Source organism: Zootermopsis nevadensis, unplaced genomic scaffold, assembly GCF_977971745.1.
Source record: "Zootermopsis nevadensis isolate Lab colony 2312 unplaced genomic scaffold, Znev_1.0 Znev_ptg000022l, whole genome shotgun sequence".
Classification (NCBI taxonomy): Eukaryota; Metazoa; Arthropoda; class Insecta; order Blattodea; family Termopsidae; genus Zootermopsis; species Zootermopsis nevadensis.
Genome location: NW_028259154.1, coordinates 2,782,991 through 2,807,479, shown reverse-complemented (window position 1 = coordinate 2,807,479; position 24,489 = coordinate 2,782,991). Strand labels below are relative to the sequence as shown.

Below are 24,489 nucleotides of genomic sequence, written 5' to 3'. Positions count from 1 at the left end.
GTTCAGTAGTTTGTGCACATTTCTTAAAAATGTCTTTGAGTCCAAACATGCAACGCAATTTGATTTGCAGGACACAATGTTAACTGCAGCAAGTAGGCCAAACCAGCTGATACTTACCCCAACCCTATTAAATGCCCTGACTTGGAAGACGTAGGTTTGTCCAGGACACAGATTTGAAACTATGCATTCAGCATCTTTCCCTCTGTACGTCTGCTGCCGGCTGGAGTTTGGACTTGTCATTTCAACTTCAAATTCAGAAAGTGGAGCTCCTCCATCATATTCAGGATAACCTGCAAAAAATACGGATCAGTGAAACATGACGTAAATGTTAAACTCGTTAAATTGAGTTACGTGTTTTGTGTTTAACTCTTTTGAGTTATTTGATGGAGACTAATGAAACAAATTACTCAATGCTCTCAAGGCCATATTTCTGAGTCTCTTGGTTTCTTCTCCGTCAGTTTTTCTCAGAAAAAACAAATAAGTGGGTCATCAGGGACTGACAAAGTTCATACCTAAACAGAAGAACGCAAAGAATTTATTTATTCCAAGAACCTTCTGCCACAAGTTCTACACACTGATCAGGAGACAGGACTATCAACAGGGCACTATAATTTAAAGCGACATCTGTTCAAACTGGGACTGGCAGAGAGCACAACTCGTGACAGATGTCACACGAAAGAAGAGACAATCTCACATTTTACGTAACTGCAAGAGCTTAGTAAAGTAAGACTTTCACACCTGGGAAAACACTTCATGAAACCAAGTGACTACCATAATGTCCATCTATACAACATTTGGTATTTCACTAAAGATGCAATGCTACTACAGGCAAAGTTCAGAAAGGGACGCACAAGATGAGACAAGTGACAATCACAGTGCCCACAGAGTATTCATAAATTCATTTCTTGGGTAATGTGTGGGACCACTCAGAACCTTCAACACACTGGATATGCGACACGGTTAGCCTGGGTGATGGGATGGCCATTATTTGCAGCCGCCCACATCCTTCATCGAGACATCTACTGGTCTTCCTGGTTGGACCGGCGTGACATTCTTCGGCTGCCAAGCCACCTTCAGATGCCACTCCAATCTCAAAAGCTCTACTTGGACGCTACCCATCCTCCATTGTGGTGTGTGTGAGCGCGTGCAGACACTCAACCTGTTTTTCGCGTTCATCAGTCCTTCTACCAGGACCAGCGAAATATCAATCTGCTGAGACGGCAGGGGCAACCCTAAGGCATTATCAGCTCCTTCAGGAGCTATTTTGTACGTTTTTCAAAATAAAGTTGGAGTGAGGCCATGGCCTCGCTGTCTTCTGGGTCCCCTCTGAGGCTAACCTGGCTATAACAGGGTGGTACTGCCTGGACAGAGCATCAGTCAGAGCCAAGAGGGTGACCTACAACAGACCAGCTTGTCGCTGCATGTACACTGCGAGTACAACAGCAAGCTCTATTAATTCCTTGGCCCTATATATAAGGGCACCAGATCTTTATTTCAGCCTGTGTCTATAAAACGCAGTCTTCCCTTCATCCTTGTAAAAACGCCAGTTCAAAAGACTTTCTTCAACTGATGACACATGAGATCAGCTTGTCACTGCACGTACACGCGGCACACGATGCCGAGACGTCATTAATAAAAAGTACAGTGGAAGGAATACATCATAAATTTTTAATTTTCTACCTGCTTAGCAAAAAGTATGACGTTCAAATATAAGCTGTGCCTGAATAAGAATAAAATAAAAAAATAGATAAAATCTCATTAATAAGCCACATCTAAGTTTTAAATTACCTTCCTCTCAAGTACCTGTCAGATTTAAACAATTTTTAATCTCAAAAGATATTAACTGTAGTAAACCACTGGACTATTGCTCATGCTCGTTAGGCCACGGGTATTTTTCTGGAATGAGGATAACTGATGACCTTTACACCCTGTGCTCTCCAAAGATGATGAACTTTGCCTGTGCAGATTATTCTGTGTGCCAGCCATAAGCGGCTACTGCTAAAGCCGAGTTGTATTTTGTCCCTGTACCTGTTCAAGTCATTCCAGTCCTAAAACATCGGAAATGTGACCTTTTACGCAGTCATTTCACCTCGTGTTATTTCATACAGTTTCAACCATCCATACTTCTATGGACCAACTATTTGTATAATCACTATTAATGAAATATCTGCATCGCTTCTCTGCGTCAAAAGCCGCAAAGCAACAATTTCTAATCAACCGTGACAAAGACTGATTGTCTCACCATCAAAAACAATATCTGCATTATAAGCCACAACCTAGTTTTAGGGGATGAACATTTGGAGGGAGGGGGGGGGGGAGTTGTGGCATTCACGTAAATACAGTATAGGCTATTATTTTAGAATTAAAGGTTCACGGCAAAGACAACTGTTATTTGAAGTACGCACTTATGTGTGAAGAGTAGTAAGGATAAATAGAAGAAAATCAGATGAGAAATCATCATTTGATAAAGTTTCCTGAATATTTCACATGAATGTAGGGTGTTCACAGAGTTTTCAGATAAGAAGACATTTCTGCTGAAAGATAAACTTGACACGGTAGTAAAACTTAACTTACTCCATTTGAGGGCAAGGGAAGTGGCACGTGGTTTGCCATGCAAGCGAGGTGGAGAGCATTTTCCAGGACAAACAGCCTCTGTAGTAACAATGCACGGGTCTGAACATTTGCTACGGCCTCCTGCACTGATGCACGACACGCGCAACTGGTACGTGGTGCCGGGAGTCAGGCGATCGCATATAAATTCTGTCTCTGAACCTGTATACGCAGTTTCAAAACCTGAAACGATAAAATGAACACTGTAATTTAAGTATAACCCGCACAATTAAAAAAAACGTGCACGCTTCAAGGCCACAGAAGAACTTCACCCCTTCTCTTCCCCAATAAAACTCTTAGTGAACAGCACAAGCACCCACTGCTTTACGAGCTGTGAATTTAATTTTAATTTATTAATTTCTTCACAAGTCTGTAATATCCGACGTTTCATTAAATTGCCGTGTGAGATCAACCTGAAACTTCCTCAACTGCTACTTCACCAGCAAAGCTGGACAGAATGTGAAAATATGCCATTAGAATTCACAGTAAGAGAGCTATTTGCAATGTGTCCATGTTTTCCAAAGACATTTCTAAAGAATCTCAATATTCCGGAATGAAAAATGTTCACCTTTCATAGTTAAAGAAGACGATACCAACCTAACTATTTAGTTGCATTATGTGACGTGGCCCCAGTAATGGCACAAAGTAACCAAGCACATGCATGCACGCGTGTTGCAAAACATGCTGGTGTGAAACGTGAAGCCTGTGGGTTTAGAACTCCTGATATATACCACAATCAATCTTGCTTTATGATAAATTTCCCGTTTTAACAACACAAAATGTGATGAAAAGAATTTATTCATCTATACTGCATCCAGCTGCATAAAAGTAGGAGACAGAAGCACCAGTCACATCAAATTGGCAAAGGGAAAGACGCTGAACTCAGGAACTCGTGCTGCTCTGTGACATAAACAATCAATCTTTCCAGTATTACTTACCACTTCCTCCATCAAGTTCCAGAAGATATGTGGTAATATCTGCACCACCGCAGTCTGATGGAGGATCCCACTTCATTTTAAATGTCTGAGCATGAACACGACCCTTGACCGTAGGCCTGGAAGGTGTGGCGGGTCTGTCGGGAAGCGTCCGATAACAAACTTCATCAGACCAGCGTGAGGGACCTTCCTCGTTGTGAGCACGAAGCTGAAGTAATTCACAACAAACTGTTAAAATCGACCGACTGTCTGTTGTGTATACGCACAAAAACAAGTATTTGTATTTCTAACACACGTTGCAACTTAATGATGACCGATGGTTACCCAAACTATAACGAAAACTATGGAAACAGTTGAAATGCAAGGAGCAGCACTGTGAATGTCAGTGTGTACTAATTATGTATTAAACTGGCAACATGTTTTGGTCTCAGCCGTCATCAGGTGGCATAGAATCACGTGTGAAGAACTGAAAATCCAACTTTTTCCTTCTATTTTGCCAGAAACAACAGTTTTCATCTAAATACTGTGATTGGAAATCAGTCTGTTCACTTCAAAACCGTGTCACCATATACTACAGCGCTCGTAGTCATACTTGTACTTGCAACACTGCCGAGGATACAATTTTTCCTAACTTTCAAAATAAATATCACCAAAACTCTGTTCCTCCTTGCCTAGTTCAATTAAATCAAATGGCAAATCTGAACGTCTCTTTGACAGTGACAGAGCTTAAATTATACCAACCCAAGAAACCAACAGTTTTTAGAAATAACTCTCTTTAACAACAGACTTATGACTGAAAAATTTTGTAAGTAGGAAAGATGTGCATACGCCAACATGTGGTTTGAGTGCATAGTAACCTTACTGCAACGTGTGTTCAAAAACATCACATTCAACGGCTAAATTAAATTAATTTTCTGTATTATTTTGCGCATCACTCACTTTGTTTGAAGAACAAGGAATAACCAACATTTTTGCTTTATAAAAAGGATTCTGTTACAATGGCATCCAAACGAAGACCCCACCCCCCACCCCCCGCCAAAAAAATCCTCCCTAACAAAGTTTTACTTATAAGGAAGATGACGAAGCCAGATCATGCGAGGCTGCAAGTACAAAACATGGGTATCATTTTCATAAACAGTAAACAATGTTTCTGGAAATGCAAAACTACCACATGGTTTAAAAATATTTTATTATAATTTAAAATAAATCAGTAGCATGAATCAAACCGTAATAGCAACAGTATCAGGTTTGTTTGCATTCAAATAGGAAAATTATTTGGGGTACGTTAAAACCCCAGTAACTGCTCTGCGTGTGATCTGACAACACGTGGACACGAAGGGCTAAGATCATTACGCTGCCCGTACATAAAAACAAACTTACTACTACAAAAGATTTTTACTATACGTATTTACTCGAAACCAGTATTCTGTATGTCTGCGAAGTCCGTCACAGACGTAATGCAAGTCCTTGCCGTTGTAGACGGGAAGGAAACCGTGCCCCAATTCTCTGTGATCCATTTGAAGAGAAAAGTCATCGTCAAATGGACGCATCTGCCATGCCAGATGAAGACTGGTGACTGAGGCTTCTTTGAGCACTGGCGGAGTCGGTTGGCTGGGAGGGCTTCCGGACGTCGAGAACTGCACCACGTCCGAATAACAACTGGAAAAGAAAAATCAATTTAAAAATTTAAAGTTTATTTCTGAAATGCACTTTCATGATATTGCATAACATCAAGGACAATACTTACGTGAATTTCTAACTTCTCATAATCAGTAATACCAACAAATTTTGAATTGTGATGTGTTAAAAAAAATACCTTTAATTAATGTCACTTACATGGAAAATAAAATACGGTGACGTGAATTCTATATTTATAATCGATCAACCTTGACACAAAGACATGTAAAATATGCTACTGTAATAAACAATGAACAAAACTACAAAGTGCAGACATGGAGCGTCATGTAGCCATTTTAATTCTGAACTTGTTTTGAATATCGATGGTGGTCTTGTTGAGCTATGTAGCATTCTCCATCTTAAAGGCTGCAATGAGGATTAAAGCATCCCATTCTAAGACCCCTCCCATGTAGGAATAAATTACGGCAATCTCGCCTCCGAGTCACCGGAGGTGGACTCTCTTTCAGTTTCCTAACAAAGACAAAAATGAGATATACGGCTCATACACTGGGATATAATTTTCTCAGCAGAACAAATTTCAGAATAAATTAAATTTTCTTAAATGTAAATGGTAAGACTTTTGTGGCTCATTTCAAAACACCAATACACGGACCCACATCGCACTCCTTGCATTTTACTTTCACTATCTTTTGTATCCGTCATGTAAGAAAGACTCTACAATTCACTCCAAAGGAATAAACAGGATAAGGAGGAGGAAACTGTTTATAAATAATACAGAAACGTCCAACAGGTGGGGAAAAAAAGGTTCTGTTCTCTTTTCAGTCTGCCAACGGATTGAGTAAATATCTGTCATTCTCTCACCATTTCTGAAGTATCCTATATGCTCGTTACAGTCCTGTACAATCTGTAGCTTGAAAGTATTTCCACGTTCAACACAACTTAAAATATGCGTTGCACGTATAGTACACAAAGCCAATACTTGTGGTACTGTACGAACAGAAATGGACCAACAACACGCCAACACACCTTTTACCGTACGCATTCACTGCGGCCAGCCTGAACTTATAGCCCGTCGACGCTTGGAGCTTGGCGAGATTATGCTGTTTTCCTCTGCTCTTGAACACTTCCACAAAGCCTTCATCTCTTCCTTCGTCATACTCGAGAATGTAATGCGTTATGTGAGACCCATTGTCTGCGGATCCATTCCACCTGCAAGGAGAAAGGCAATCCCGAAGTAACTGCAAGTTTCACTCTTCTGCTCAGCACTGCTTTGAGATTATATTAACACGCTCATTATCTGTTACTCCAGTCTTGAGTACACGCATCTCCACATTTTGTATACTTCTCTAGTCTGCATGTTCATTCTTCACAGATACGCCACATTTACCTGAATGTAAGACAAACCCCTTAACAATATTCACATTAGTCAGGTTTTTGTGTCACTCACAAGAACTGAAATCAGCCAAGGAATTGCATCGTATTTAAAAATTATCCTCCACTTAGAAGCAAGAGAAAATTGTTGCAGTTACAGCATTTAAATTTTTTTTCACAAACTGAAATTGCATTATGTACACAAAATTACTGTTGGAACAATCTGGTCACACCGCCTGTTTATTTCAGATGGGAAGTTTACAGCAATCAAAGTAATCAGAATATCACGTGATTGTCTTTATAAATGTGAACGCAACGAATGGATTATAAAGTCTGATCGTTTGACCACGGAAATCTGCACAACTAATACGTAACAGAATATCGTAGTTTGTTAGATGTTACAAGTTGCAGAGTTAAAGAAAGGGTATATTCGATCATACGCCTGCAATACGACGAACGGTGGCGTTTCGCGGTGCCGACTCGACAGTACGAAACAGTTGCACCCTAGGCTACTACCTAATCTACAGCACTACTACTAAAAAAAGTAATCTTCTGTCGATGGACGTTTCTGTATACGAGGCTGCACTGCAAGTGACAGAGGAAAAAAAATGGCACAAAGAAACACCTGTACTACTCAGCCTAAAAACATTCAGGCTATTCATAAAATTTTGTGGAAAATTACAATACAACCCCCATTTTCTAGGAACAATTTTTGTCTTACATTCGAGTAAATACGGTATCTATTGTTTCAGACGCAAATCCAACGCTGCAAAGGTTATCACATCAGAAACAATTTACTGCACAACCAGAAGTTACTGTTATTGCTATCGTTAAGAGATTTCAGGTTACCGCGGCAGCGAGTATACAGATCTCTCTTCTGGGACGTTTTGCCACGTAGTCTGGTAGTTTACTCCGTATATGAAAAAGTGGCAGGCAAGATTTGTTGTAGTAACAAAATGTTTCTGAGACTACTCTGCAATCTACAAATTGTAGCAAATGTGCCCCTGCCTCTAGGACGCTACACGCTGCAGTATGACGTGGCACACAAACTGGCAATGGACGACCGATCTAATCGAAGCTACCGTACTATCAAACTCTGGCCCGCGGGATGGTACATTTCACAGATTTATTACTACGGATATTTACATTTGAAGCAGGCACATGACACACTTAGTAAGCAAGCGAGCCAGCATTTACCTGAGTTGAAGGCTAGTACGAGAACGGGTGATGAGTTTCGGGGGCTGCGGCTGATCAGGTTCGCAGGCTGGAGTTACGAAGGTGGTGGGCTCTGATACTGAACTCTGAAGTTCTTCGAGCTGTACCTGCAGACACACTGAGTATTCTGTCCCAGGCCTCAGATCTTCAATCCTGACTCAAAACAGACAATAATTACATCAAACCCGAATACATGAAGTACCAACTTTGGAACATTAAACTTACAGACTCTCGCAAATAAAAATTAAAGCAATCAATTTAGGAAGTACTTGTTGACAATGAGAATTTCATGACCTGCTCAGAAACCAGAGACTTCAGAACAAAGATTTCTTACATAATAGCCAAGACATGCTCTAATGAAAATTTTCAGACCCTGAAACATTGTAAAGAACTTTTATTGTTAGCGGAGCCAAAGATAAACTGTCATACCTGCAAGAAAGAGAAACGCCACTGTAAATTGACTTGTACTTTCCTTCCTTCCCCTTATCACTCAGCAACACCTCGTAACAGAGGTCAGCATCCGAGAAGTCAAACTCGGAGCGCTTTCCTTCCAACGTGGGAGATTCAGTGAATCGTTCTGGGGGCAACCAATGGAGTAAGGCACTTCGCGAACTTAGTTCTGCAACCTGTTGCAACACAAAGCATAACTATATTGCAACATTCACCTTCGCTGACTGCCATTATCCCTTCAAAGGTAAGCGAATGCAACGGCAATTCTGATGCATCACAACTAATCAAGAATATCGTATCATGTTCATAACTTCCCATCGTGTCAGCCTTCACACATCGTTCCATTAACACTTCCAGAATTACACACATGAAGAATTCTCCCCTGGTATTATTTCTATTTATATCACCGAACACCAAACAGAAAATTGCTTCATGCAAGAACTGCGGGTTACGTAAACATACGTTGCATGCCCTGCAACAACGCTCCATTAGCTATTCTTACAATAGCAGGAAAAATCAGAATGAAAACTTAAAATATTGGAACAGAAGCCACTGCTTAACGAGCTGCGTTCTTTGCTGAAATGTGTATTTATTACTCCCCATGATAATTACAAATGATTATTCTCTGCCTGCGCCTCGCGCGCTTGGTCTACGGGCATTTCCGAGTCCCTCCGCCCCTTTAACGTCTCCTTCGAAGTCGTAATTGGAGACTCCGCTCCTTGCATCCGATCAAACACCAGCATAAAATAAGGGGATGACGGTGCCCTCCATTTCACACCATACTTCCCCCCTCTTGATAAAAGGTGGCCAACTTGTCAGGTCTCTCGAAGAGTCTCATCTGAGGCGATGTAGCCCTTACTTCTCGCAGCCTCACTAATGGTCCATGTCCATTTCTCTTGAAAGTTTGTTAAATTCCCATGTGAACTACAAAGCACGTCACAACAAGGATTTCAGGCAGCAAATATGTCTGTGTTGTTGTTGTTGTCGATATTATCATCATCATCAATACTAGGAACTTGTTCCTTAAATACAGATTGTAACTACTTTAAATCTGACACACAGAACTGAAAGTTTTCCAATATTGTCAAAATCAAGCATCATCTGTACGAACGTCAACACCCCCGTCTTCAAATCACATTTCACATTTCTGTCTCCATTGGTTCATTAGTTATTTTCATAAGTAGCACTACTCTCGCTGTTGACTTAAAACATCGAAAGTTGCTACGGACTTTAAAGGAATAACACACAAAATCTGTCACCGGATTAAAGTTTAAATGACAGCGGGAGGGGGGGATCTCGTAAGCCTCGGTCTTTTCCCCATCACCACCCCTCCTCCAAAGTACACAATTATAATTTTAATAAATATGACCATTGTAGGCACTTGCATGCGCACCAACATACACCTTTATTACAGTACACGACTCGTGCGCCGAGAGATTCTAAAATACAACCTAGCGTGACGCTAAATGGAGAAGCTTCCACGGACTAGGGTCTCCCCATTTCAGATGTAAATTATATGATGTACAGACAGTTAAAATTATCCCGTGACAACGCGCACTGCGGCAGACAAGTCGTTCCTGAACCGAGTCTCATTTAAATTTGTGCTTTACCTGTGGAGGCTTGACAGTGGACAACATCTCCATAATGAGATGGACATCCTCCTCCTCATCCTCCTGCACACTACTGCTTTCCTCTCCATCTTCAGACGTACCAACGCTACTCATCCCACGGTCCTTGCCCCGCCGCACACCGTTCGCCAGTTCTGAAGCAACAGACGTTCTCATTCATTCCACATTCTAAACTCAAGTACGAATTTCCTTACTTTTAGCACGACCGACTTCAAACATGACCTTTAACACTACATCTGTAACAGTACTAAATGTTATGGCTGGAACTCCTGGAACACTTCAATACTTGTACCAACATAAGCGCTTCGAAAAGTCACTTATCGGGCCCAAACTAAGAACTCCGGAGGTTAAGAATGTTAACTAGAGAAGATGGGGGGGGGGGGGGGGGGGGGAGGCCACCAAATGTAATTTCTGAGGACGAGAGAGATGAGTTTCAAGGACACGAAGCGCAAGATGCTGCTACTGAAGTGTGCGCGCACACAAGTCTTTATGTTAGAATCAATACACATGCTACATATACAGGGAAACAATGTGCGAGGGGGTGTTTTGAAGCATGCAGATACGTAAACAATATATGTGTAAAGATGGCTGTCTTTCTGTTATGATGTGCCACGCGGTCTCGTCAATATCTATACGGCGCAACATCCCAGAAGACAACCATTTTCGAACTCGTTGGCCCAAGAACCTGAAATGTCACCAGAAGATGCATGAATTACGGCACACGTGTAATTCCCTTCGTTTTCACTCTGAACGTGATGCGTAACAACTCGTTTACCGACAATTCTTCGGCCACAGAGTCAAACTCGTATGTTTATATCGATCTGCGATGACTTAATTACCTTTTCTGGGCGAGATGGGCGGCGTAACTTGTGAAGAGGTAATACTGACATTGTCTACTCGCATGTGCTTCTGCTCCAGCTTTTTCTTCAATTTGATATATTGACGCTGCGTCCTCTCATCCTTGAAATTAAGTGGCGGCGGAGGAGAGTGCGCTGTATAACACAAACAATGGCAAAATCTTGTACGTTTCTCTTATCAGAATTCCATAACTACTTAACATCCGTGAACCAAAACCCAGGAAGTGCTGGATAATGTACGGACACAATGCACAAGATTTCATCGCGAGGGCGGAGAAGCCGAAGTCCCTCCATGGTTAAATTAATCCTACAGATTTCATTATTAGGTTATTATTAAGACTGGAAATGATTATCTGCATGCAAGTATCTGAAAGGAGCTGGTGATGGCCTACTTGCAGGCACATTCACCTGGCAAAGTGGGGATTAGACGGTGATAAGGGAAGTCTCCAAGTGATGAAGGGCTGCAGTTCTTTGGGATAAAAGTTACATGTACTGAGGGCGGACTTAAGGACCACTGCCACCGGGTGCAAACCCAATTGCAGTAAATAAATCATAATAATAATAATAAAAAGACAGAAAACTTTGGCCAGTTGCTTCATCAAGACTCAAATGGGTATCAAAAAAGAAGTTTGGAGTGTTCCTGTTATAAAAACCTGCTCAGTGCACAGAATGTAAGACGCTATAAGAACATAGAACATAATCACTGACCCTGCTGCGTAGGCGGAGGTCCGTGTCCCATGACGCCCGGCTGCATCGGACTTCCATGGCCAAAATGATATCCCGGGGGCAGACCCTGCGGAGCAAAGAATGGTTGCGGAGGCTGGTTTGTGCTGGTCCCAGGCCCTGGTCCCTGAAAACAAACACAGAAGTTGCATTTACTAAAGCATTTGGAATTACCAAAATGCGTAGAGAAGGAGACAGAATACCGACCATCAACGCCTAAAAACACGTGTCAACCTTCGCTGCGTTAATTTGAAAGGATTAAATATGACTGACTACTTAATAATAATAATTTAATTTTTAGTAAAATGTCTTTTATGAAGAGGGGTGCCCATTGAGTAAGCAAATTGTCACATATGTCAGAAACCCTGGGTGTGAACGTGTCTGACGAGACATTAACATACCTCAAGTTTCGTTTAAACACATTTTAATTCGTCAGACTATACACGCTTCCCTCCTAACTGAATTACTGCAGAGGCTTTCTTGGAGTCTATGAACGGCTTCTGGGCTCTCTCACTGCCCTCCCATTCTTCTCCAGTTTCTGATAAATACAAATATCTGATCAATATTAAGTCAAAACCCACACCGAAGACCTCCAATACTTTTTATCCTTGAGAGAAGGATGCTGGGTGGATTTTAAGAAGTCGACAACAGTGACATGCCTCGATAATTATTAGTTTCATCGCCCTTCTGTAAATTGGCACAATAACAAACTCTTCCCACTGCCAAGGCAATTCCTCCTTATTCCAAATGGAATAAAGGGGTCTATTGATCTCACCTCTTGCTGGAATTAGATCACGCAGTTACAATGTACCACCAGGGAAAATGAGGGAGACTTCAGAAACAGGTGGGCGTGCCACGAGTTCCTGAAAACCAATTTACTATTGACCTACTTTCGTTCGTTCCTGGATAATGTGTTTTGTGTACAGGTTATTCACCAACTCTGATTAACAAATGCAACAACCACACGGCAATCGTGTACTGAGGTCTCGTGAAATTACGTGCTCCAATGATAAGCCCAAACAAACAGACTTAAGGAGGGCAGGTCACACAACAAACAATTAAATCGTAATCAATGTTACTATCTCTACTATTAACATTTCACAGCACTTACAAATCTTCAGTGCATACATGAAGTACCAACGTAAAAGTTATTCACTTAAACAAGTTACAACACGAAGTCGGAAGGATTCTAACAATGGTGCATGATAATCTGCAAAAATTGTTTTCTGGAAACTGGAGCTTCTGTCTTCAGGTAAAAAATGGAGGGGCAGAAACCCTGGTTCATCTAGTCAAGGTCTGAATTCGGCGCGGAAGGATCGGAGCAAACAGCAAATGCTGGATTTGGTTGCAGGAGCTGCAAAGCATCAGCGAAGCCAGTGTCACAGCTGAGGGGCAAGGAAAAACATTGCATGGCGTGCGGGCGTGATGCGTCATCACCACGAGGTTCCACTGCGGAGGTGCAAACCTGACAAAAATACAATCCGAAGATCTTTCATACAATGCAGAGGGACTCAGAAGCAGGAAATAAGTCCCTGCCCTGGTTCATGTAAGCCTTGAGGTATCAATTAGAGGTGGAAAGGTGCTGAATCCACTAATAATAAAACGTACGCTACCAAACTTCATTTCCACTTCTACACTCACAAAAGAACATTTCTTGAATTTTAGTATTTTGGATTGAAGACACGATAACACTTTCGAACCAAATAACAATCATTTCCAGAGTTTATTTCCTCATAATTCAAGCAACGAAATCGTTACTTTATGAAGACAGTTTCCTTCAACTTTTAAACAAAAAAGTTTAAACACGTGACTGTATCATTTGCGACATCCTCGAGCACCGGACGAAATGAGACAACAATGGACCGATTCACTGTCAGTTCACGAGAGCCGACAGTGAACACTGCGTGAATGCGATGGGCAGAAATAAACAAGATTCAACCGAACACACTGCAGACTGGGATAGTCCTTATCTAATGGATAAATGTTTATCTGTGGATCGACAGAGGCATAAGGTATAAAGACGTGATATTTTCTCCGTCGTGTTCGTGAGACTGTCCAGCAATTGAAAACTCCACCACTAGAATGTCACGTCTAGATACAGGCAGTGTTTCTTATCAATTTGCTGTTATCGCGACTGCTTGAATTTTCGTTGTGACTTCTTTCCTGCACATGATAAACCAAGTACACGAAGACAGATTTCTTTATCAGAGCGGAAACTGAAAAAAAAATATACTTGTCGGTTTGCAAAACCCAACGGGGCACTTATTTGATCGTTACCACGGGCTGCGTACAGTTCAGCTTTCCAGTCTAGCGAAAACCTGCCACACACCTGCCGTAGCGTGATGCTTAGAAGACAGGCTAAGCCAAGACCCACCAGCAAAATCTGCAGGAACTGGAGTCGAAGACAAAAATCCAAACGCCCCTACAAAGCTGTATCATCTCGCCTTAAACGTATCAGCACTCGTTAAAAGACACAACTTTTTGAACCAGAAAGCATTTAAAGCAGCTCTTGCCAACACAGCGAACGCACACTTGTTAATGGCACTTTGGGTGTGGGTGGAACTCTGACTAACCGAAAACTACACCAAACAAGGCACATTCTACTAAGCATAGTTGGCAATATTCCGTTTGGTTGAGACAATTACCCCCTCCCCACACTAAACTGCATTGTATTCTTACCACCACCCGCGTAACGTTATTGATTTCTTCACCGAGCGGATTCTCTTCCTTCACTTCGTTGTCGTTTTCATACGCCATTTTCCCTGCAAGCCCAAACTAATTCTTCTGACATTACAACTCGCATTGCCCGAGTGTGACGCGACAACCAGGACGGGTCCAACGCTGCACACTGGCTACGTTGGCAAGTGTTTTTCTCCAAACCGCCACCGCGGCGCCACTGTAATCATCGCTCCATCTACGCCACAAAAAATGTTGTTCTGTAATGTCTTACACTACACTCAGGGCCGTAGTTTGACCATCCGAGGCCCTAATCTATGACAAGTTTATCAGGCCCCTAAATTCGAAACTAAAAAAAAAAATTACTTTCAAACGTTTGAAAAATAAACACGAAACGGATGTGGGGAAAAGTTATTTATGGTCATCATAACATGTTTGCCTAACCAGAGCAATTGAAATATGAAAACATTATTACCGTGATTTTTGGACAGCAGAGTCATTTGGTGATACCTTCAAAAGAAAAGCAATGGACACAATCCTCTGCATACAGAGATTTTCTTGCGACATTGTTGACCGCGGCTAATTCGTTTGTGTCTTGAACGACGAAACAACCTTCCTCCTGGGGAGTTTGTAACCACAATACTAAAAAACTGTGGCAACATTGTTTCTACATTAGGAAATGAAAACTGAATTCTATCTTTGGAAAAGGTCTTGCCAGTTCAAATGTCCTGTGGTGGCATCTCTGTAACTGTCCCTAATATATGCATGAAAATACTCTCCTCGGCCGCTAATGCACAGAACTCTGGTACAGTCGTTTCAACTAGCCCCTTTTTTATATTTACCATCGGTCAACAGAGTAACAGACATCGAACATGACGCATAATTTCACCTCCGTCTGATCGCCCAAGACGTTGTCGTCTTCGTGTGCAATAATTTCTGACTTACAGTTACGTCCTAAACGATTTAAAGCCAGAACCTTCCTGGGAACGAAAGGTACGTTACAGTTTATTATCGATGCATTTCGGCCCGAGAGGGGCGAAGCAAGGGGCCAACGCGAACTCTATTGTCCCTCGGCGACGTGAATTCATTGCAGTCGATGATGACTTATCGAACGCGATACGACGTACGCTTCGCCGGCGACAGAATTACCCGAAAACTTCTGGCTTATGCTTACCCGCCGCCCGTTCCACTGTTCCTCGGTTCATAACCCGAGCAATATCACGGAGAGCGCAAATTTTGAAGCTCCCCATTACGTTTTAAATATTTTTTTTTTTGGCAAAAAGTACGAATTATTGATGTTATTCATTACTCAGTTTTCTCCGATCCTTATTACCTCCGCTACTCTTTAATCGAAACACTCTGATCCGCTCTCTTGTTCTGAGAGTCTCGATCGCGCACAGGAAATGCCAAGATCTCTGCTGATGCAAAGGCAAATTTATTACGAACGTTCATACTTTTCTCTCGGCAGTGAATTTGTTTGTTCCTGGAGCGAAACAGGAACATTCCCGCATTTCTTTCGCAAAAGGCAGCGTTTTATCCCCGACATCAGCGAGTGCTGGGAGCCCTAGGGAGCGAATGCGATCCTGACTACCAAAACATTTACAAACATGACCCGAGCATTTCCGGAAGACAAAAACTCACACACGAACGTCAGGTTTTATAAGCTTCTGCTAACGATCTGACATCATTTGAAAACAAAATAAAAATGGAGCAAAACTGCACGCGTAAAACCACGACCATTCACGAACTGCAAAATGTTGACGGTGAACTGTGTTTTATGAAATCCTCTCCCTCCGCCGTCCGAACACTTTCAGGCTTAAAACGAGCGGGAGACGTAGGACGCACGGTGACACCTGGAGGAAAGGCGACCTCGGCGCAGATGCGCCGAAGATACGAACATGAACTGAAATCGCATTTCTCTGGAGGGGGGGGGGGGGGGGGGAGAGAGAGAGAGAGAGAGAGAGAGAGAGAGAGAGAGAGAGAGAGAGAGAGAGAGAGATATGAGTAATGACAAATAATAATGAGATTATTTACGAGGTCTTTCGTCGGCACTACTGATACCGCGTCGTAAAACAAAGTTAGCACGTGCAATGTCGTGGAGTTAAACGTAAAAAAAGAATTATAAGCTCGGCTTATTTAATGACGTATTTAAAGCACCGTGGAACGGGGTGGAAAGATGTATTTAACAACGCGTGGTTGCGGATTTTGATGGAAGCGATGAATTGAACCGCGAAACTTGGCTGCGACAAATGGGATCCGAAATTCAAAAAGGCCGCCTTGAGAACGCGTCGTCACTGCGCTCCCTGAATTTCCAAACGCGTGTCGAGGGCATCGCACGTCAGAGGTCAGCTCGTCTCATAAGCGTCACACTTTTCTGGGCACCGGAAACAATTCAGTTGTTGGCACAAATGTCATATGAAGCTGTTGATAGTTTGGCTTTGCAATGGCGTCTGTTTCATGTAAACACAGCCTTTTTTTTTTTTCCCTCAGGGTTCTGTGTGAACGTGTGCAAGTTTGTACTGGTTTTATGAAGAGACTTCCGGCGCGTTCTCTCAGTGCCTTAAATCTTCCTCATCATTTACAATGCACTATTTCAACTATTATTCAGTAATCACATAATGCTAACCCCTAAAATATCACGCACATCAAATCTCAGATCAGTCAGACACAAACCTTCAAAGAACGACAACAACATTTTCTGGCGTGTATTACACGGCGTACGTTTACTCCAATCTTTATGCAGGCCGGAACATGCCGTAATTTTTTACATTCGCGTTTAAGAACCTTTCCTGCAATTACATGCGTGTATTAGCCGAGCGCCCGGCACCCGAGAGGCTCAGCGACGCCTTCCCAAAGAAGTAGGACGCGTGTATCGCCGTGGCTACTCACTAGGGTCAGAGCCGGTGAAAAACGCGACACTTTCGTCCTCTCAGAAGACGCTGATGGGCGTAGGTAGGAGATCAATCCGAACAAGTGGTGACTCCTCCACGTGTCAGCGCAGGCTACAATTGCGACAAATGAAGACGAATTACTCACGTAGTGAGGTGGCGGCATCGGGACGATCGGCGGCTGCGGGGACAGGATGACGTGGCGGAGCGTTCCGCTCTCGTCCACGATCTGCTGGACCACGTGACCGGGGGGCACTTGCACTGGCATCGCGATGGGAGGAGACGAATTGGTCGACACCATCGGCACAGTCACCGGCCCTGCGAAAACAAGAACACGATTACATCTCAGTCCCAAGGTTTCAAAAACCTTTACACTGAACTTAAGAAAACGGAACACAACTCCGAGCACACGCCGTGTCCCGGGCACTCCCCTGCTGCTAAGAGCTCCACAAACAGCATCGGCCTAGCAACAGGCGCGACTCGAGTGTCACGGGAGAGTCTCTTACACGTGGGGCTTATCAAGTACTTGACTGACGATTTGCATTTTAAATGGTACACACTGTTCCAAGGAGGAGTTGAACCTGGTCCAACACACAGAGAGAATAAAACAGATGGAGTGTTTGAGAACTGCGTGCTAGTCATAATACCTGGAAAAAATAGACTAAAAATACTATTTGTACGATTCCATCACATATTATTAGGACGATCGAACCAAAGAGGATGGGCGGTGCATGTAGAATCGGATGAGTGATGGCAAATTTTTTTAAAAAAAAGTTCATCCGAAATTTTCAGATTAACATATAAATTGGTATTATGGAAACGGAGTGCCAGTACGTGGACTGAACTCATGTGAGGATGGTAAGGAACCACCCGAGGACAACCACGAAACACATAAACACATTAGTCAGTACGGTTACAGCCGGTCTCCGAATCCTAACCGATCCGATTACGCAATTTGAACAGCTTAGAGCATTTCCTCGCTGTACACAAACTCTACAACTCGTGTTGAAGCGGCAAATTTTTACATTTAAAGGTTGAAAGTGTCACATGGTATGTTTATTTCCCGTAGAAGTGTTTTGCTCGCTGTTCCATTTTTCACATGCATTTCCCCCACCCAAATAACCAACGCCGGCTATTGCACTTAGCTCGTTCTTCCACTCCTCAGCGCCGACGCACCAGGACATGGCCTCCACCCCCACGTAACACGAAAACAACCTGCATCTGTGAGCAATTTCACTTCGTACTGTGACGAGAATGGCGACACCGCTGGATGGAGAAAGTGAAGGTAATTCTTGTTGCGGTAGAAATGAAGTTGGCAGCGCTGAAAAGCATGATAAAATAACCTTTCAACAAGAGCAACTACGTAACATGGCTGCTCCACTAACAGAACGAACAAAGAAAGATCCGTGATTTATTTCGAGCTGAGGGCCAGCAAAATCTCCTCGAATGACTGTCATCGGGTGACACGCGGGGAACCAGTGGGAACTTTGGCAATCGACTGCAGCTAGTCGGAGGCGTGTTCGGGACAACCGAGAAGTTGGCACTGATGAAAAGGTATCTGAAAGGAGAGTCACTTGTGGAAAATGCTGCGTAAGAACGGCTTAAGAACGAACGGTAAACATATTATTATGATGGAAACAGAAAACCTGTGGATCGCAAGACGTGAAACAAAACTTGCCTCAACTCTGAGGCTGAAATCGTCCAATAGCAGAATTCTCGAAACTTGCGACTGAGTGGGGCGAATGTCTGCACTGTCGAAGAACAGTTAATTCAAACGGCGTTTGCGTTTGTATCGACAAGGCATAACCATGGAGACGCCGTCTTAACATTACGTCACACTCGACGTCGGTTTTCATGCTCCCTGCCTCAAACACACGTGCAATGTGGGTTGTCTAAAAAGCAGGCGCTTTCCTCCTCTAACGATTTTCGGCACGGGAACGGGATTTTTGCTACAAGTAATTTAGATAACATCTGTGTTTGTTTTAAAGCAGCAGATTTAGAAATTTGGGCATATTTTCCCAAGCAGTCGTTATTATACAAAGTGCCATTCAAAAGTTGCCAGTCTGCTTCGTAAATCTGTGTCGAGAAAACGCACGTTCCATGTCACAGACTCGTAGCACACGAAGTCGCTAACAATCAAGAGTTCGTGGTCTCCAGAATCGGCCATGGCCGTCTTCGCCCTCCGATTCACATAAAATCTTGTACGTGACTCAAAAGACATAATTCTTACCGAAACATGAGTGGAAGGTTTGTTTTATTGCATCAGTTCTCGAGTCGTCGGCCCCGTTCAGTTAATCTTTCGTCGTTTCCGAAAAGAAATCAGAGGTGTCTTCCAACTTTATTATGGACTACGACAGAGAACTGAAGGCGATTCCAGTATTTAGTACTTTCGATTCATTCGAGTCTCGTAATATTGTGCCAGGGGAAGCATTGTCCACGTCAAGTTCATTCACCGCTGAACAAAAGATTTCTAAGTTCTCTGCGTAACATGCGATGGCACCCAACGTGTAATTACCAGAGCTGGAGAAAGGGGCGCGTCCGAACCAGTTCTCCAAAGATCTGTATCACACAGTTTCATTTATGTACCACAAAACAAGTATTTACATAAAAATGTGGAAATATGCTTTTGTGCGTCATAAAAGTCTACATACAAGCAATAATCGTAGTAACTTCACAGCTGCAAAGAAAGTATTCTTTGTCAAGAAATCCATGCCACTGACTGACGGGTTCCGGGTTCCGGAAGTTCTAAAAAAACTTGGTTCACATCTAGGGCACTTCTTCTGACACTTTCCCAGTCGCACTTTGAGGTCCCACCACAAGACAACTTACAGGATCTTGGAAAGCAAAACTCAACAGAAAATGTCGGATGTCAAGATGGATTTGCGTCGGAGCAACAGGACAGCCGTGTTTATTTATACGAGGGCCATCACAACCAAAGCAATTATTTTGCTACAGAAATCATCAATGCCACGCGATCTGTACCTCCTCCATGACGTCTATGGGTTACTGGAGGCGTGCGAACCGGCGGTGTCACCCACCCATGGAGACGTCAGTCCGTGTCGTCTGTGCTTCATTAGTTCTTCCGCAGAAACCTGCAACGTCTCGTTCTGCACGCGCCAGAAGAGTCAACGGCGGTGACGATGTCGCGAAGAACGGTCTGGGTTTCGACGACGAAGAATCTCCCGGCGACATGACAAACGAAGAATTATTACGACGAAACTGATGAGAATGAACGTACGAAAGGTGCAAACTGTCCTCACATCGTGAACATGAAAATGAGGGGAGTTTCTTGACTAGCTAAGCGACTGTCAGTCTCTGAGAGATGAAAGCTGATTATCCCGGCAACTTCCTAGAGAAACTACCGCTGACCGATGCACTTTTGTGTACGTACACCAGAAGAAAAGCTGTTGGCAAAGATCGCTCAGCTGTTTCGTTCGTGCTTCCTCTCCTGTGACCGGACACTGCACATCGCAGTCCTGATTAAAATTATTCCGGACATGACGAAATGGCATTGTTACGGTCTCACATGGGAGCTTTTTAGTGACATGTTAATATTTCGGAAAACATACGTGACAAGGAGCACAGTAAAACCCCGCCCAAAAATCATTCACTTTCATGGATGTTGCAGAGAATTCGCAAGGAAAACTTACGACAATGTCGAAAGTCTGTAAGGAATTATTTCTAAGGGACACTCATATTTGCCGCCTGATACTTCGGCAATGTTAAGAGAGTCCTTTGTCACCAAGACGCGGATGGAGGAGACGACGTACAAAATGCTAACTAAGGGCGGAATCCTTCGCAAGCGGGTTACACCGTTCCTACGTACGAAACGCATTGCTGCATATGGTAAACTAACTCCCTGGTAGCAGAGCCCGCAGGTCCAACACCGCCACCGGACACGATCCTGAGCCAACTCAATTTCCATCCTCCGTAAGATCCATCTTGGTCTGTCCAGTTGTTTTCCGGGAGTTCCCCCCAATGCGTGCTACATTTCGCTGCCCTCACAATGCTAGGTGACCCGTATAATTCACGCATTTCCTCGTTACGTTAATATTATAAATTCCCCACTTATTTTATCCCTCCTCGGTCCAAATATCCTCCTTAGGACCCTGTTTTAAACACACCTGTAATCTACATTCTTCCTTCAAGGTAAGATACCATGTTTCACAGCCATACAAGACAACAGGAAAAATTACTGTTTTGTACATCCTCATCTTCAGTGTTTGGTTAGCGCCTTAAAACTGAAACGGCGTTCTGTCGTGGCGGCAGCCTCGACTATTTCAATAAATTAGGGTCTGTTGCTGCTGATGGGAGGTTATCCCGTCAGACAACTTGTCCTTTGCGAAAAGGATTTTGATTGGCCGGATGGCTCTCTGGGATTTGAACCGAAAATGGGGGGCCTTACAGATTTGCTTATATGTTGATTAAGCAACCGCGGACAACCGAGAAAGGGAGAGTCTACGTCAGTACGAGTTAAAACACCAACAACCAGGAACGGTTTGACAATAAACGTATAAAATTATCAGACGAATGGCAACAGTGGCTCCAGAATCAAAACCAAATGAACGAAGCGTTCAGGACCAACAAGTGGCACATCCGAAAGAGAAAATTGTGAAACTGAAACAAAAACAGAATAAAAATGTTAGCAGGAAATTACAGGGGCATGGACGAATTTGGTAGGACCAGTAGCTTAAAATTAAGTTGAAAATGATAACCCTCTCAATGCTTACCGCAACATTTTGCGTAGGCTCAATGCACATGGAGTTACACTTACCGAAACGCCGGCAACAGGGCGTGTGTATTCAGGCCGAGACTGATACTGAAGAGTCAACAGATGCGGGCTAAATCGCCAGGAACTGGTGCAAATTCCGGCAGAACTGATCGTCCAAGCAGGGGGTAAAACATGGAGTTCCGAGACACAGAAAGCAAATTCCATCTTGTGGAACAAGGAGACTTTGCCAGAGCAGAGAAAGGAATGTGTTGTGCCTGTTTGCAAGTGACCTAGTGCGCCAATTGTCAAGGAATGTAAATTGTATCCGTTTTTCTGATAAGGTTAAATCTAAATTCTATTATGGCAGAATGAGATTTGGTACGGCTGCGTACAGATTCGATGTAACATCCACTTCAAAGGAATTTTAAACAGAACTACAATACGTCTGCATAATAAGTCGTAGTACAAACATTGTGTGCATATAACAAAATACATTTCTCATTAACATCTACAATTTATATTTGAAACACTTCTTCTACGCACGGTCCACATTAAACGAAATACGAAGCAGCAGTTACGAAGGGCGACGAACTTAGCAACAGTAGGTTTGCACCTGAGAGGGGAACAAACAAATTCTGCACGTAAAATCGCAGACAGAATTAGGAAACCGTTTCTGTTAAGAGCAGCCAGGCGACATTCCGGGGACCGAGATTCTTCCTTCCGTTCACAACACAGTGACGATGGGGGAGGGACACACTAAACACGGAAAGCCCATAAACGGGGGGGGGGGGGGGAGTCTGCCTCTCCTACGGCAATGCCAGCTTCACCTTCGCGCGCTACACTTGTCTTCTCAAAACAATGGCTGCAAGCTCAGATCTCGCGTCGGAATATAAACTTTTCGATGGTCTCTTTTCTTTGTGTTGTCAGAGCGAATAACCAACCAGAGACGAGCTGGCGTAAGGCAAAAAGCAGGAGGCTGAAATCTGGAAGAGACATTTCCAAGGAACTAAAAGTTGCCGATCCCAGTGACTGCATGAGAGCAGAAATGGGATGGAGAAGAAGAAGAAGAAGAAGAACAAACACGCTTGCCTTCGTGGCTGGCAGAGAATTACAAGTCACAAAATGCACCAGACGTTCTTTAAGGCTTTGACCGGGATGTTCTTTTGTTAAATCTTATGTGGTACCGCCTGATTCGACTTCTAATGGTTAAGTGAAGTGTTTTCTTCGAGGTACGGTCTGGATTCGTAAATATTATGAAGACGAGCTTCGGCTTCAAAGGGTTAACCAGCTGATTTTCGTAATGGTGAGGTGTAGTGTTTTCTTCGCGGTACGGACTGAATTCATAAATAATATTCAGACGATCTTCGGCTTCAAAGGGTTAAGCAACACGATGAAGTGGACCGCCTCGATTCGACGACGACGCACAGAGCCTATCAATGGCGTTCTCGATTAGCAAACTTTGCAAACAAATACAAACGCAGAGCAACATTTTTAGACCAAACACAGGAATCAGATCAGAATGCCACTTCCCTTAAGATATAAAGCGCTCCGTTAAGCACATTTTAATGGAAAAGTGTGACACGAGAGACCTTACTTCGATTAGGAATTCAGTTAAGAGAGCTTTATTGGGTACGCTACACGATACAAGCAAGAAGGAGCGATCGAACATTACAGGAAAACATTAGTCAACACCAACTTGGATTAAATACTTCAAACGTGTTCTAGCTTCAGCTTCAGAACTTGTTCCGACCATTTGAACCTTGACCTTCCAACTTATCGTCCTGCAGGGCAAACGGTGTTCATGAGTTTCGGTAAACTTTTCTCTTAAAAAGGTGGTGTCAATAAACACACTGGGGGTGTAATACACCAGCGATCACCAAATCTATTGACTGACACCACCGTTAAAACGCGGGCCATGCACTGTTTCGTACTTGAAAAATAAATCTGCATCGCTTACTCAGCTGGAAGGATGGGCGACCTATCAAAGGTTGGATCGACCCCTAAGCCACTTCAAGATGAATTTAATTACTGTTATGGTTACAAAAAATTGTACGGGTAAGTTGTCCCAAAATGTTCTTGTCAGAGTCCCACATACTCCTTTCGGATACACACCCAAAAAGAACGAAGAGGCGTTGTACCGCAGGGAAGTTTATAGAAAGGCGACTTTTTCTCCATCGATTGCAAATGCAAATCGATTCCGGAATCATTCGTGCAGAGCGCTCAGGTATGAAAAGCTACGCTTAAAATCGACGACTCCTGTAGAACGACCCGCCCGCAACGATGCCACTGACACGCTCAGAACTCCCCCCCCCCCCCTTACCCGCTGTTTTAAAAACTAGAAATCCGTGATTTACTCACATCGAACTTAAATCGCACAATGTTTTCACGTCTACTGAGTCAGACGATCTGACAACCTGAGGCCACGACGACTTCTATTAATCTGAGCGTCTCGAAAGAAAAAGGTCGCCGACAAACCTCCCGATTCCCAGCCCTCCCCCGTCGCTTTCGTCGCAGAATACGACCACGTGCTCAGGGCTCACTCAGGCGGCCTCGTCTGTCGTCATCGCAGTCCGTATAATCGACACTACAGCAGCCTACATGAATTTTGGTCTAATCTTCAGGCCTCGTCAACATAAAAGAAAGTCGCCCCAACGAAAGAAAACCACGAAACATATTTCGAGTGTCTTTTCTTTCCGACGTTTCACAATATTTCTTCACTCCACGCATTACTTTTCCCCTTAAAAAAGCAAATACCCAACATTACGCACAAGTAACAACAGCGACTCA

General features: G+C 43.2%; 1 protein-coding gene across 5 annotated transcripts in view; it reads right to left on the bottom strand.

Moving 5' to 3' along the window:
* Window positions 1-24,489, bottom strand: part of mtgo (miles to go) — an 89,916-nt gene that overhangs the window by 14,396 nt on the left and 51,031 nt on the right. For 4 of the 5 annotated variants that reach the window (XM_022073058.2, XM_022073062.2, XM_022073063.2 and 1 more), the window contains 11 exons: window positions 17,140-17,309; window positions 11,413-11,554; window positions 10,687-10,839; window positions 9,830-9,981; window positions 8,199-8,395; window positions 7,752-7,922; window positions 6,210-6,392; window positions 4,958-5,204; window positions 3,549-3,753; window positions 2,575-2,793; window positions 118-290 (listed from right to left, as the gene is read on the bottom strand). In XM_022073058.2, the coding sequence (XP_021928750.2) occupies window positions 118-290; window positions 2,575-2,793; window positions 3,549-3,753; window positions 4,958-5,204; window positions 6,210-6,392; window positions 7,752-7,922; window positions 8,199-8,395; window positions 9,830-9,981; window positions 10,687-10,839; window positions 11,413-11,554; window positions 17,140-17,309 (2,012 nt within the window). Of the gene's footprint in view, window positions 1-117; window positions 291-2,574; window positions 2,794-3,548; window positions 3,754-4,957; window positions 5,205-6,209; window positions 6,393-7,751; window positions 7,923-8,198; window positions 8,396-9,829; window positions 9,982-10,686; window positions 10,840-11,412; window positions 11,555-14,106; window positions 14,293-17,139; window positions 17,310-24,489 lie in introns of those variants that run through there. The other variant, XM_022073065.2, reaches the window with a different exon arrangement.